This window comes from Plecotus auritus (genome assembly GCF_963455305.1).
Source record: "Plecotus auritus genome assembly, chromosome: X".
NCBI classification, from domain to species: Eukaryota; Metazoa; Chordata; class Mammalia; order Chiroptera; family Vespertilionidae; genus Plecotus; species Plecotus auritus.
In genome coordinates, this window is record NC_137784.1 from 32,236,372 (window position 1) to 32,251,978 (window position 15,607).

Here is a 15,607-nt window from a genome sequence, read left to right on the forward strand (position 1 = left end):
ACTGGACTGAACCCCCAGGGCCTCCTATGAAAAATGGCACAGTATAATTACCAATAAAATAATCATAATAAAAATAGAAAGTCTCTGTTTTGACTACTCTTCAGGTTTCCCACTGGAAGTGTACAAAGCTATTGAAGTACATATTCAGAGTTTTGTCGTAGCCTTAAATAGTGCCTGTCCACTTTCCTCTGATAGTTTTCTCAATTCAGCACATGCAAAGGGGCTGGCTTGTTCTCCTTTTGATTTCCTTCACAAGGTCTTCTCTTCAGACATCCACTTTGATCTTTGCATACCACAGCTCTGAGACAAGCTTCAGTCTCTCCTCTAATAGCTCTTCTGTATAGATGCCACAAGCACCTGTGTCTCTTTGGTCCGTACCTTCTTCTCCAATGCCTGTAGCCTCTGCTTCACAGTAGAGAAGATCCACTCCACTCCAATGCTGAGCCCCACACATGGCAACTTGCGCCCTTTGGGGTCAAACATGCCCACTAGATCATCATTGCGCCCTCTAGCAGCCACACTGCACATACTGAGGGGCTCTTCCCCTGCCTGGGCTGGGGTCTATAGCAACACTGCCTCATGGATCACCCCAGTATAGTAGTCCAGTCCCTGAGCAAGGCTCAGGTCGAAGGAGATCTTGTCAGCAGTGCCAAGAAGGGTCAAGTATTCAAACAGCAGCTTCACGTCTCCCAGGCCTTCCAAGGCCTGCTTGTTTTTGGACAGTTTGGATCCTGGAGCAGCTGTTCCACCAGGGATATTCCACCATGCTGCTGGATGAAGTCCCCAGTGCAGTCAGCCACCTCAGGTGTGAGGCCCTTCTCTCACACCATCTCGTTCTTTACTTCCTCCCAGGACACCTTGTCCAGCCTGTCCACTGATGAGCAGATGGTATTAGGAACCCCACAGATTGTAAGCATCCCATCTAGGATGTGCTGATCATTCACCTTGACCAGGAAGTCACCTATCTGAAGTGAATTCAGTATCTCACACATGATCTTTAGGCATTCTGCATCAGGAATCATGGAGTCAAATTGCTCAGCAATGTCAAAATCCTACAAGGAGAGAGGTAGTCAGAGGTCCTTGGGAGTTTCTTAAGTGGGGATTCCTGGGAGCTCTTCTCTGTCTGAAGGCCAGTTTGCACTTATGCATAGACCTCTTTCTTCTTTCTCTGATCATCAGCCCAGAGGAAAACCCCAGCATTCTTGGGTCTGTACTATTTCTGGTTTCCTTTCCATCTATTGGGCTATTCCTTCATCATCACACTCATCTACTTTTCCTATTTCCTCCTACCACTGGTGGGGGGGGAGGGGAGAGGCAACTATATAGCCACTGTTGGACTTTTAATGACATAAGGAATAACTTAATAAATTAAGTACGAGAGCTTACAAGTTAATTAGCTCTGGAGTCAACAGAGATGTTATTGGAACTGATGAAAGGTAATGTGATACAGCCTGGCTAGAATGGAAATAATCTTGTTATACTTAAATGAAAAAAATGTTTTTTGGAATACTTGTTTATCACTAGGAAACATTTTCTTAACTTAAAATCATGTATTTCAGGTTCCTTGTTCGAGAGCAGATGTCTTTAATAGTAAACAACTTACTATGGTAGAAAAGCGAATGCTAATGAAGTTTCTTACATTTTGTATGGAATATGAGAAACATCCTGATGAATATAAAGGTATTGTTTTTCATTTATTTGTGTTCTATAATTATTTAAGCTTTCTTATTATTTTAATATGTTTGCTCTAATGTAGTGAGCCACTTATTACTCTTTTAAAATACATTCTTACTGTGCACTATCCATTAATTAGCCATTAGCAACATGTAGCTATTAAAATTAATAAAATGTAAAATTCAGTTCTTCAGTCACACTAGCCATATTTTAAGTATCAAATCACCAAATGTAGTTAGTAGCTATTGTGGCTACAGTGCAGGTATAGAATATTTTTTATCTTTGAAGAAACACTGTGCTGTGTATTAATTTTTATTCTTGTTAATTAAATATTGTTGACAACTGGTTCTTTGTAGATGATACAGTAGTCCCCCCTTATTCACAGGGCATATGTTCCAAGACCCCCAGTGGATGCCTGAAACTGCAGATAGTACCGAACACTATATACACTAAGTTTCTCTATACATATATACACTTTATGGCTTCTCTTTGATTACGAATTGCCAGTGTCACTGCTGTTATTAAGTACTAGAGGCCCAGTGCACGAAATTCGTGCACTCAGGGAGGGTGGGGGGAGAGGTCTCTCAGCCTGGCCTGCGCCTTCTTGCAGTCCGGGAGCCCTTGGGGGATGTCTGACTGAAGGCTTAGGCCTAAGCCTTCAGTCAGACATCCTTAGCGCTGCCACAGAGGCAGGAGAGGCTCCTGTCACCATCTCTGCACCCACCAGCTGTGAGCCCGGCTCAGGGCTTCTGGCTGAGGGGTGCTCCCCCTGTGGGAGCGCACTGACCACCAGGGGGCAGCTCCTGTGCTGAGCATATGCTCCCTGGTGGTCAGTGTGCGTCATAGCGACCGGTCTTTCCACCATTAGGTCGATTTGCATATTAGCCTTTTATTATATAGGCTAATAAGAGTTACTTGAACACAGGCACTGTGATACTGAGACATTTGATCTGATAACTGAGATGGCTACTGAATGAATAACTCACAGTGTATGCAGTGTGAATATGCTGGACAAGGGGCTGATTCCTGTCTAGGGTGGAATGGGGTGGGGTGGATAAGGATATTACAAGCTTTCATCATGCTACTGAAAACTGTGCAATTTATAATTTATGAATTATTTCTAGAATTCTCCATTTAATATTTTTGGGACTGCAGTTGATTGTGGGTAACTGAAAACATAGAAAACAGATCAATGGATAAGGGAGAGAATACTGTATTCTTTTGCATTGTTCCATTCATGTTTTTCATCAGTAATAAAAAATTATAGTTTTTTCATTTTTATAGGATTACTGTGCTTAGAATATTGAATTATTTATTTTGATTGATTTTTTTTTTAAAGCCTAGATGACATGGTGGGAACCACTGGATTGGGAGAATATGTGGTTTCTGGTCTTGGCTTTGACCCATCTCACTGTGTGATCTCGGGCCAGTTACTTCACAGTTTGTTGAAAATTTAATGTATCATTTTAGTGACAGAGCTTTATACTTTAAGGGCATTGGAATAGAAAAGTTTTCTAAAGTAAGAACATACTATCGACAATTCATCTATAAAGTTATAATGAAAACTAGAGCAGTATTTTTTAATAAATATGCAGATGATGTTTTGTTAAGTTGAAAACTTGAAATCTGTATGGTTTTGTGAACCAATGTCACTCAATAAATACAATTTTTTAAAAAATGTAGCTTTTGCTCTTATAGCTTCAAGTCCATTAGATATTGCCAAATTGTTCTCATAGTGGTGTAAACATACTCTCTCAGTAAATGTTTATAATTTTTGTTTACATAAATAATTTCTATAAAGTTTTTTGTGTTTTGTCATAGAATGTATTTTCTTTTTTTTAAAATATATTTTATTGATATTTTACAGAGAGGAAGGGAGAGGGATAGAGAGCTAGAAACATCGATGAGAGAGAAACATCGATCAGCTGCCTCCTGCACACCTCCCACTGGGGATGTGCCCGCAACCAAGGTACATGCCCTTGACCGGAATTGAACCCGGGACCCTTCAGTCCGCAGGCCAACGCTCTATCCATTGAGCCAAACCGGTTTCGGCTGGAATTGTATTTTCTAAGACTAATGGTCCAATTACATTTTTTCTGTTCTTGGTTTAACAGGATTGGGGAACCTTTTTTCTGCCAAGAGTCATTTGGATATTTATAACATCATTCGAGGGCCATGCAAAATTATCAACTTAAAAATTAGCCTGCTATATTTGGTCAAACATTTAATTAATTCACCCCTAATGCCTTGGCGGTGCCAGACCAAATGATTTCGTCGTCCTTACATGGCTTGTGGGCTGGAAATTTTCCACCCCTGGTCTAAAGAAAGTTTTCAGGGATCTCTTTTGTGGTGTGATTATAAGGCAGTAAGATCGATTCCACTAGCCATAAAGAAATTAAATTTCATTACTTTTTATTAAGTTCACTGTTCCTAGATTTAATAAAAGTATATATATTTCAAAAAATCAACTATTGCTCTATTATTATTTTCATCAAAAACTTGCCCATTTGTTATATTTAATATTTCAAAATACAATTATTGGTATTATTCTGCAGTTTTATCTTTTAATTTAATTTATTGGGGGTGACATTGGTTCACAAAATTATACAGATTTCAGATATATATAGCTCAACAACATATCTACAAACTGCATCATGCGTCCATCGCTCCAAGCAAAATCTCTCTGTTCCCATTCCTGCCCCCCTTTTCCCACCTCCATCTATCCTCCACCCCACTTTCCCTCTCGCTATCTTCACACTGTTGTCTTTATATGTGTGTGTGTGTGTGTGTGTGTGTGTGTTTCTGCAGTTTTAATGATAAAATAAGGTTACTACCAACCTCAGAAAGCAATTGTGATGGTTAGTGAGTTATTTAATGCTTTTCTACTTTTTGAATCTGTAAAATGCTAAATAAAGTTCCATCACTTAAAGTTTAAAAATTGTGCCATCAATCCAGTTGAGATTTCTAGTCCCCAGTACCCCCCAAATCACTGGTCTTTGTCCAAAATGTAATATTATGGCCACCCATGTCCTTTGACAAGTGTTTTAGACAGACTTGATCTCATTTTTTGTTTAATAGTTTTAAATTGAAGTTTAGTTCTGATTTTAATTGATAAATTTTCACCTTTGTTTTCATAGCCTATGAGGAGGTTACATTTTCTGAATATTTAAAAACTCAAAAATTAACTCCCAACCTCCAACATTTTGTTCTACATTCAATTGCAATGACATCAAAGTCAACCAGCAGTACCATAGATGGACTCAAAGCTACCAGAAACTTTCTTCACTGTATCGGGCGGTATGGCAACACTCCTTTTTTGTTTCCTTTATATGGCCAAGGGGAACTCCCTCAGTGTTTCTGCAGGTAAGACTGCAATTGGTTCGTTTGTTTCTTGTTAAGGTGATACTTGAATAAAAGATGAAAATTAGAAAGACAAAAATTGGATTTACTCAAGATTTAGTATTTTCAAACATATACTTTGTTGTTCTACTCTCTTATAGACATTCATCCTGCATACCTACTTAATACCTAAATGATATATTCAATTTGGTCTGTTTTGAGCTTTAAAAATAGAATCATACTGTACATTTCTTTTTCCACTCAATATTATGTTTCAAAGTATCATCCTTGTGTATAATTATAATAAATTTATTTTCATTGCTATACATTGTGAATTATATATTATAAATATAGCACAATTTATTTTTCCATTTTTCTATTGATGGACACCCAATGTTTCAAGTTTTTTGCTTTTATTAGCATCCTTGTATGTGTTTCAGGATATACATAGTCAAGAGTTTCTCTAGGATACATACCTAGGAGTGGAATTTCTGAGACATGGGATAGATCTATGAATGTTCATTCACGATAGTGCCCAGTTATTTCTCCAGAGAGTTTTATCAGTTTACATTCCCCTAACAGTATGTCAGAATTCCCACAGCTCTGCATCTTTGCCAATATTTGGTATTATCAAACTTTCTAATTTTTGTCAATTTACCTCACATAAAATACCATCACATTGTATGTTTTTAAATTTTATTTTTCAATTACAGTTTATATTCAATATTTTTTAATCAGTTTTAGGTATATAGCATAGTGTTTAGGCAATCATGTACTTTACGAAGTGACAAATTGGTAATTATATGACACTGTGTTTTTATTTTGCATTATCCAGATTACTTATGTCTTCTCCTATGGTCATTGGTTATTTGTTTTCTCTTCTGGGAAATGCTTTTTAGTGTCTTTTGCCCATTTGTCTTTTTCTTATTGATTTCTTGAAGTTTAATATATTCTGAACACTAATCTTTTCTCAGTTATATGTGTCATGTATATCTTACCATATAGTATTTATGATGCATAGATATCATTAAGATTAATGTAGACAGCCCTAGAGAGTTTAGCTCAGTGGATAGAGCATTGGCCTATGGACTGAAGGGTCCCAGGTTTGATTCTGGTTGGGGGTACATGTGTAGGTTGTGGGCTCTATCCCCAGGAGAGGGTGTTCAGGAGGCAGCCAATCAGTGATTCTCATCATTGATGTTTTTATCTCTCTCTCCCTCTCCCTTCCTCTCTGAAATCAATACAAATATATTTTTTTAAAGAAGATTAATGTAGTCAGGTATTGCAATCTTTTCTTTTATGCATAGCATTTTTATGGTAGTAGAGCACAGTAGTTAAGAATCTGGACTATGGAGATAGACTGCGTAGATATAAATCCTGGCTCCTGCATTTACTAGCCATGCACTCTTGGGCAAGTTTCACAGTCTCTATTATGTTTTCAAAGAATTAACTTTTGGGTTTTTTTATTCTCTCTGTTATCATTTGTGTCCTTGTTCATTAACTTCTGCTCTTTATTAAATCTTTTATTTTCCTTTATTTTGGTTTTGTTCAGCTCATCCCTCCTATCTCCTGCCCTTGTCAGTTTTGAGTCTGATACCCAATGAGTTCCAGTCATCTTTTTTTATTTTATAATGTAAGCATTTATGATGATAGTTCTCACTACTGTTTTGAATCTTACACAGTTATTATATACTAGAGACCCAGTGCACGAAATTTGTGCACTCGGGGGAGGGGGGCCCTCAGCCTGGCCTTCACCCTCTTGCAGTCCGGGAGCCCTCGGGGGATGTCCAATTGACGGCTTAGGCCCGTAAGCCAGCAGTCGGACATCCTTAGTGCTGCTGTGGAGGCGGAAATCTCCCGCCACCGCCGCTGCCGCTTGGCAGCTGTGAGCCTGCCTTCTGGCCGAGTGGTGCTCCCTCTGTGGGAGTGCACTGACTACCAGGGGGCAGCTCCTGCATTGAACATCTGCCCCCTGGTGGTCAGTGCATGTCATAGCGAGTGGTTGAGCGGCCTTAGGATATCATTAGCATATTACACTTCGATTGGTTGACTGGACGACCAGACACTTAGCATATTAGGCTTTTATTATACAGGATTATTTTTATTATCTTTTACTGGTAGTCCTATGTATCTTAATTTCCATTATTATTTTTGCATTGACCTGTGAGTTTATGAAGTGTTTTAAAAGAGCTAATTTGTTTGATTCTTCTGTTCTTACCTAATTTAATTGTGTCTAGAAATTGTTTTTATAGTACTAATTCTTTGAACTTTATTTTATGACTTATTATGTCCTGAATTTTTGTAATTTTTCCATGTGTTCTCGAGAGGAATGTGTTTATCTAGTTGTTGGTACATGGTTCTCTAATTATTGGTCTTGGAGTCTAATAAGTCAAGCTTTGAGTTGTAATTTTCAAACTTTATTTTTATTGAGGACTTTTTCTTTGACCTATCAATACAAGAGTAAGGTGTTTTGAAATCTCCCATTATGGTGTTTGATTTGTCAATTTATCTCTATAATTTTATCCGTTTTTACCTACTATTTATTTTGAGGCAATTTATTAGTCATACAAATTTATAATTGTTTAATCTTCCCAATTAATTTAATATTTTACATTATCTGATGACTTTCTTCATCCCTAATAATACATTTTTCTTAAAGTCTACTTTGTCTGATATTCAAATAGCTACTTCAACTTTTGAGTATTTGTCCGTTATATCTTTCTCTATCCCTTTATTTTTAAAAACTTTTCTGAGTCTGTATTTAGAGCTTTAAATAACATATTACATATTTTTAATTTCATCTGACAACTTGTTCTGCTACCAATCAGGATGAGTCCTATTAACAGAAATCTGTTCCTTCCTTCTGAAGTATGTAATTTTAAAAGTTCCTCTACTTTATATCTGTTGGTGGTAAATGCTTCCTGGTTTTTGCATATATGAAAATAACTTCTGCCTCTGTTTTGAGTGAAGATCTGCTACGTAAACATTTCTAGGTTGGCAATTCGTATTTTAATTTAATTTATTGGGGTGATATTGGTCAACATGAACATGTAGGTTTCAGGTATGGGTTTCTATTTTACAAGGTCTGTATATTGCACCATGTGCCCACTACCCCAAATCAAATCTTCTCCTGTCACCATATATTAGGACCCCTTTCTTCCCCAACCCCCTTCTGGCAACCACCACACTGCTGTTTGTGTTCATGAGTTTCAGTTTTATATTCCACATATGAGTGAAATCATGTGGTTCTTAGCTTATTCTGACTGACTTAGTTCACTTAATGTTCTCAAGGTGCATCCATGTTGCTGCAAATGGCGCTATTTTATCCTTTCTTATGGCTGAGTAGCATTCTATTGTGTATATGTACCACATCTTCTTTATCCAGGCCTCTATTGCAGGACACTTTGGTTGTTTCCATTCATTTTTTTTTGTAATTAAATATATTCTGGTGACATTGGTTATTAGCATTATATAGGTTTTAGGTATACATTTCTATAATATAGCATATGTATATTGCATTGTGTGCTCACCACTTTAAATATTTCTCTTGGTACTTTAAAAATTTATTCCACTGATATTTGGGTTCCATTTTTGCTTTTGAAAAACTTGATGTCAGCTTAATTATCATTTCTTTATAAGTGAAATTTCTTCTCTCTCAGGTTGTTTTTAAGATAGTTTGTCTTTGGCGTTCTGCATTTTCATTCCAATGAATTTAGGATTCCTTTATACAGGATGTCCCCCAAAATATATACACACCTTGAATGATTATAACATCAGTGTTCATTTAACATATAATTCATTTTCAAGATTTAAAAGAACCTACAGAAATGCGTAATTTTTTTTGTCAATGCCTGTTTTCACACTGATAACCTATCTGGTGTAGGCACTGCTGATAACGCGAAACAGTGGAATTGCAAACATCAAGAATCATTTCTATTGGTATTTGTGTGCCCTCAATTCATTGACTGTTGCCAGTTTTGTAACTTTATCTTTTATGTATCCCCATAAGAAAAAATTTTAGTGGCACTTTAGGATAACTTTTCTTAGTTTAAAGCTTAGTCTGGCTTCACCCATTATTTCAAATCACTTATTCTGAAACAGAATGAAAACTAAGTGAGTTATCAGCTGTTATAAGTGTGTATACATTTTTTGGGACACTCTATGTTTATCTAGCTTGATATAGGTTGAACCATATGAAATTAACAATATTAAACCATTTGACCTACAATTTTATATGGTTTAAACAACTACATTGCATTTCCTCTATCTGTAAATTGTCATTTATCATTTTGGAAAATTATAAAGCAGTATTTTTGTAATTATTGTTTTCCTCCATTGCCTTTCTTCTCATCATTTTGGAACCCCAACCAGATATGTTTTAGAACCTAATATTCTCTCTTTCATATTTCTCCCCTCCCTTTTTATTATAAGCAAATAAAAAAAGAGAAAATCTCTTTTCTATTTCTTAATCTCTTTTTCATATTTTCTATCTCCTTGTCATTCTCACTGCATTCTGAATACTTTATTAATATCTGTTTTCCAGCTTATTAATTCTCTTCACCCGTGACTAATCTGTAGTTTAACTCCTTTGACTTTTGACTTTAATATTTTTATCTTTCATCTTCTCCCCAAATCTTCTCTGTCATTGTTTGATATTCTCTTCTGCTTGTTCATTTTTTTATATAAAGAAATTTTATATTCTGCCATCTGTTGTTTCTGTTGATATATGTTAATGGTTTATTTCTTTGTGTTATGTTTATCTTTGATTGAGAGTTTATATTTCATTGACTTTAATCTGTGAAAATCTAGGAACCCAAATTAAGGATGCTTCCTTTCAAGGATTATTTGTTTGCTTCAGTCAGAAGGCACTAACTCTTGAGATCATTTCCACTCCTTTTAGGGCATCTTCACTTAATATGGGCAATAAGACTTGATTTTTTTCAACTGCAATATTTGATGCTCAAAGCTTTGAATTTAGCTCGGCATTTTCTATTCTGTGCATGTATATGTGCGTGTGTGTTTGGGTTTTGGGGGAAGGGTGTTTCCTGTGGATAGTCCTATTTCCTTCTATCTCCTCAGTGCAATAAAAATTATGTTTAATATAAGAAATTGTTTCTTTGGTTACAACTGGAGGTCTCCTTACACTTTCCAGTCTAATGCATTGCTAGAAGTGGAAGTAGGTATTCTCAATCTACATTTCTTAACTATGTGATTTTATGAATTGAGGTGAGAATTTTATAATTTGAAAGTAACTTAATTCTGAATATGATAGGTCTGTGTATTTCCAGACAAGCTCTTTCTCCTTTAATTGGTTGCCAAAGTAGGGATGGATAGAGAGTATCGTATCTCCCAGGACCTGAGGACCTCCTATCAATTGAAACTAATGGGAATTCTATCATTTTCTTACTCATACTTTTCATCTTCCTGTGGCATGGCCTGATTCAAAAGGAGCCACATTATTCTCATGGTGCCATTTGCTAATCACAGAACTTTAGGGTAAGGAATATAGGGACAGAATGAACAGATCATTGGGGAATGAGCTGAAGTTCCCTGGCTTCCTTAATAGCACATTACGAAAATGAAATATTTAACATAATTTATTTTTCCATTTTTAAATTGATTTTAGAGAGAGAGGTAGGGAGAGAGAAACATTGATGTGAAAAAGAAATATCGATGGTTATCTCCCATATGCACTAAATCTCTATATTTTCTTCCCTAATTTATACACTTTCTAAATATGTATTTGGTTTTTGCTTATTTGTTGTTTTTATGGGAAAAGATGTTTAAAAGTTTTATTTAAACTTTTATTTCATTTTATTCCTGTGCTGATATAAAATTTCAGAATGAGACCCTTATGTCTTAATTCCTAGATAAGAAAACATTTTTCCCCAAACAGTATCATAATCTCCTAAGGCTGAGGTTTAATCAGCCTTCCATATCTTTTTATCTTCTTCAGAACTTATCTCAGAATTTTGTGTGTGGTTCCGATTTAATGTTTGTTATAAAACTTATACCTCACCTTTCCCAATTTAAAGTGATACTTTCAGGGAATGTTGTAATTAAATGTGTATACAGATAGGTAGCTAGATGATGATAGATGATTAGATAGATAGATAGATAGATAGATAGATAGATAGATGATAGATGTTAGATAGATAGATAGATAGATAGATGTTAAAAACAACAAAAAAAAACACGTTTTGTCTTGCAATTGAAGTAGTATATTAAACTTTTGAGTGGTTCTTTGGTAATTAAAGTTACTCTTACTCTGAGTTCTTCCTACATATGATATATAGGAGTCTGTGTGAATTATAATAAAACTGCATTTATGTGGCCTAGGCACATTAACTTTTAATTTAATATTTGATTCCCTGTATAATACTTTATAATTTCATATAAATATTGTTGTGTTTATGTCCTAAAGTGTTAACACTATCACCATCTATATATCATAGTATACACTTTTTATCACCAGGTTATCAGAATTAGGTGTCACCTGTTCTGTGATTTCTAACCACCATTCTATATTCTGTTTTAATATAAGCCTCTTAAGCATTTCTCACAGCCAGTTACAGTGTGTTCTCATCAAGGCTACTGTTATAAATGGCATGCATGCATATTTATGTGAAGGATTCAAAGACATTTGTAAGTCGTATCCTTGCATTCTAAATGAATTCTGCATAAACAGTATAACATTTTAACTACTAGAGATAACTTGCATGAATAAATGCCCTTTGAGGTTTTTATAAATTTAAATAGATTTTTAAGCAAAGAAAATGATGCTTTTTATTATACTACCTACTACCCATTAATATGTCATGATACATAAATTGGACCATATTGGAAGAAAAGTCATTGAAACCAGTATGTTTTTCTAGTCTAGCAAGCCATAAAATTTTCCCTACTATATATTAATTGGTTAATATTTTTTCTGGCATACAGAACAGTATATGTATGTAGTATATATGTTTTTAAGCTCTTATATCTTCCAAACAGAAGTTCTTTTTAAGCCCTAACTGACTAATTCATTTATGTTATCTGTGTGGTTGGTAACATAGTAGCCTTTAGAATTACTTTTTGATTCAGAGTAGGTTTTATATATTATGTCATGTTTTCATAACCTGTGAAATGGAGCAGTACCAGTGGGCACAAACAAACTTTACATTTTTTTATAGATAGACCTAGACTGCCCAGAGATTTTTACTTGTGTTTTATAAAGAGAGGGTAGTTAAAATTGGCCACAGATTATATTGAAGGAAAATTTTATTAGTTTATATATTCAATTGCATGTGAAGTCAGAGCAAAATTGAGATGGCTTTTAGTGTCTGCACCAAATGTTCTTGCCCTTTCACCCAACAAATATTGGTTAGATTATAGATCTAATTTGACAGTACGTTATCATTTTTCCCTTCAACAACATTCTCCTTTAATATCTCTTCTTGGAAAAAAAAATCTCCCTACTATGCTGGTAGTAATATAACAAAAAAATGTGAGTGGGAAGAATGCTTTTATATTGTTTTGACTGGTTGTCTAATTTTGCAAATGAGGAAACAACATAAAAAGACGCTGAGTCTAGAAACCAGACTTCCTGATTTTTTTATGTCTTCCAGGCATTTTTTATGTCTCATCTTTATACAGTTTTTAAACAATGTTTTATGTAAACACTAAAAGGAGGTAATTAATAAAAAAATAGATTTTTGGGATTTTTAAATATTTGTGATATTTGTCAACTTTTAACAACTTGTAATTTGCTGTGATTTTTTTTTTCTTACTGTCAGTACATAGTCACTTTCCTAAAGCTGGAGAGAATAAGGGCTGTTCTTACGGTGTTTTATAAACATGTTCTGATTCTCTGCCCAATAGCAAATATTGGTTTAGATGAATGAAGAAAATCTTTCAACTTCTCCCATTTTACTTAATTGATAAAAGTAAAAGGAAAAACAGACCATGAGCAAATCAATATCCCCTCCACCCTTATAACTGTACTAGAGGCCTGGTGCACGAAATTTGTGCACAGGGGGGGGGTGTCCCTCAGCCCAGCCTGCACCTTCTCCAAGATGGGACCCCTCGAGGGATGTCCGACTGCCCGTTTAGGCCTGATCCCGGTAGGATTGGGCCTAAACGGGCAGTTGGACATCCCTCTCACAATCCAGGACTTCTGGCTCCCAACTGCTCGCCTGCCAGCCTTCATGATTGCCCCTAACTGCTTCTCCCTGCCAGCCTGATCACCCCCTAACCACTTCCCTGCCAGCCTGATTGATGTCTAACTGCTCCCCTGCCAGCCTGATTGCCCCTAACTGCCCTCCCCTGCAGGCCTGTTCACCCCTAACTGCTCTCCCCTGCAGGCCTGGGTCCCCCCCAACTGCCCTTCCCTGCAGGCCCGATAGCCCCCAACTTCCCTCCTCTGCCGGCCTGGTCACCCCTAACTTCCCTCCCCTGCAGGCCTGATTGCCCACAACTGCCCTCCCTTGCAGGCCTGGTCCCTCCCAACTGCTGTCCCCTGCTGGCCATCTTGTGGTGGCCATCTTGTGTCCACATGGGGGCAGGATCTTTGACCACATGGGGGCAGCCATCTTGTGTGTTGGAATGATGGCCAATTTGCATATTACTCTTTTATTAGATAGGATAGAGGCCTGGTGCATGGTTGGGGGCTGCCTGGTTTTCTCTGAAGGCTGTCCCAGATCAGGGTGGGAGTTCCCTTGGGGCGTAGGGTGGCCTGGGCGAGGGGCCTGTGGTGGTTTGCAGGCTGGCCACACCCCTCGGCGACCCAAGAGGAGGCCTTGGTATCTGGGATTTATTTATCTTCTACAATTGAAACTTTGTAGCCTTGAGCAGAGCCAAGCTTCCTGCTTGCTTCGTGGCTGCAGCCATTTTTGTTGGGATTTATTTATCTTCTATAATTGAAACTTTGTAGCCTTGATTGGAGGCCAAGGCAGGCCAGGGTGTGCGGAAAGCTTGGCTTCCTCCATAGCCGGGGACAAGTCAAGCCTCCTGCTTGCTCTGTGGCCACAGCCATCTTGATTGGGTTAATTTGCATACTCACTCCTGATTGGCTGGTGGGCATGGCTTGTGGGTGTAGCAGAGTGTTGGTTAATTTGCATATTACTGTTTTATTAGATAGGATGTGTGCATTTAATAAACACTAATGTGGATATGAGTCCATTAGCAGTTATGTTTTGGAGATTAGTTAGCATTTCTCTGTTTAATGCTCCCACCCCATCATGGTAGAACTGCAAGATATACTTAAATGTAGGTGCATAAACTGGCCCTATGTCTAATTGGTGGATTTGATCAGTTTAAATGTGTGTCTGTGTGTAAAGCTTGATTATTGAATCAAGCCTTAAATATTTGAAATTAAATGTTAAAACATTGCTAAAGTGAATTTGAAAGAAACATAAATTAATTGAACATTGAGTTCATAAATCGTATGGTTAAGCAAGAAATATTTTCATAGTGGATCACTACACACTATTGTTTTACAACACTACAGCTGAGTAAAGCTGCATTGATATATGTCAAAGGTTCTTAATCTAAGGTCCATAGGTCCTTGGAGTTTATATACAAGATGTTATATGTGTGTCTTTAGGAAAAAAATTCATGGTTTCATCAGATTTTCATAGGCATCCATGACCTAAAAACAAAGATTGAGAACTATTGCTTTGAATTTTCAATGAAAGTAAAAGGTGTTTGGGGTATCTAAAGACTGTAGAGATACAAGAAAACTTGGAAAATGTTGCTTTTGGAACTATAATTTACAGACATCTCTTTGAAAAAATGCAAACAGATATCTAGAGTATGGTTGAGTGGAGAAATCATAAATCCTGTATAATAAAGAGGGAATATGCAAATTGACCATCACTCCACCCCAAATACAGCAGCACCTACAGCAGAGGGAGGGGTTCCGTAACACAAGATGGCTGCACCCACAGCGGAGGCCGAGTTTCCATAACAAGCCTTAATGAGCAATCAGCAGGGACCTGAGGTTGTGCCCCCCCTCCCCCTCCCCTTTGGAGCTTGACAGAGGACCTCAGGCTGCACCCCCCACCCTTTTGCCAGGCAGGGGGACATCAGGCTGCGCCCCCCACCCAGCAGAGCTTGATGGGGGACCTCAGGCCACGCCCTCCGCCCTGGCGCCAGGCCAGGGGACCTCAGGCAGCACTCCCTGCCTTGGCACCAGGCCAGGGGACCTCAGGCCATACCTCCCGCCCAGCGTGGCTTGACGGGGGACCTCAGGCCATGCCCCTTGCCCCAGCACCAGGCCAGGGGACCTAAGGCTGCACCCCCTGCCTGGGGGGCTTGACAAGGGTGGGACCAGCTGGGTCTGGATCTAGCCCAATGGGGGAACGGCCGGGTCTTGGTCTCATGCGATTTTGAGGTGCACGTGGGTGGGCAGGGACTTGATTCTGGGTCCCGTAGTGCACCCCAGACTCTGACAGGAGGAAGATTTTCATATACATTTTACTAATTTTCTTTCATCTCTGACACTGCTATTATAGAGAAAGGGCAAATAGCAATATTAAAATATTTCCTCTAATTAATCACCTTTTAATGTGTACGAATTTCATGTACCGGGCCACTAGTATAGAATAATCAA

The 15,607-nt window shown here is 37.6% G+C and overlaps 1 protein-coding gene and 1 pseudogene across 6 annotated transcripts in view; one reads left to right on the plus strand and one right to left on the minus strand.

Annotated features, from left to right (window-relative positions):
- The window catches only part of CHM (CHM Rab escort protein), a 259,883-nt gene that overhangs the window by 121,259 nt on the left and 123,017 nt on the right, over positions 1-15,607 (plus strand). For all 5 annotated transcript variants that reach the window (XR_013959779.1, XR_013959780.1, XM_080652894.1 and 2 more), the window contains 2 exons: positions 1,560-1,680; positions 4,812-5,037. Coding sequence is in view for 3 of the 5 variants with exons in the window: in XM_080652894.1 (XP_080509020.1) it covers positions 1,560-1,680; positions 4,812-5,037 (347 nt within the window). In the remaining 2 variants the exon portion in view is untranslated. The remainder of the gene's footprint in view (positions 1-1,559; positions 1,681-4,811; positions 5,038-15,607) is intronic.
- Positions 266-1,235, minus strand: LOC308239424 (histidine--tRNA ligase, cytoplasmic-like; annotated as a pseudogene). Its single transcript has 2 exons — positions 1,215-1,235; positions 266-1,052 (listed from the first exon to the last, which is right to left on the minus strand). The product of its transcript is annotated as a histidine--tRNA ligase, cytoplasmic-like (transcript).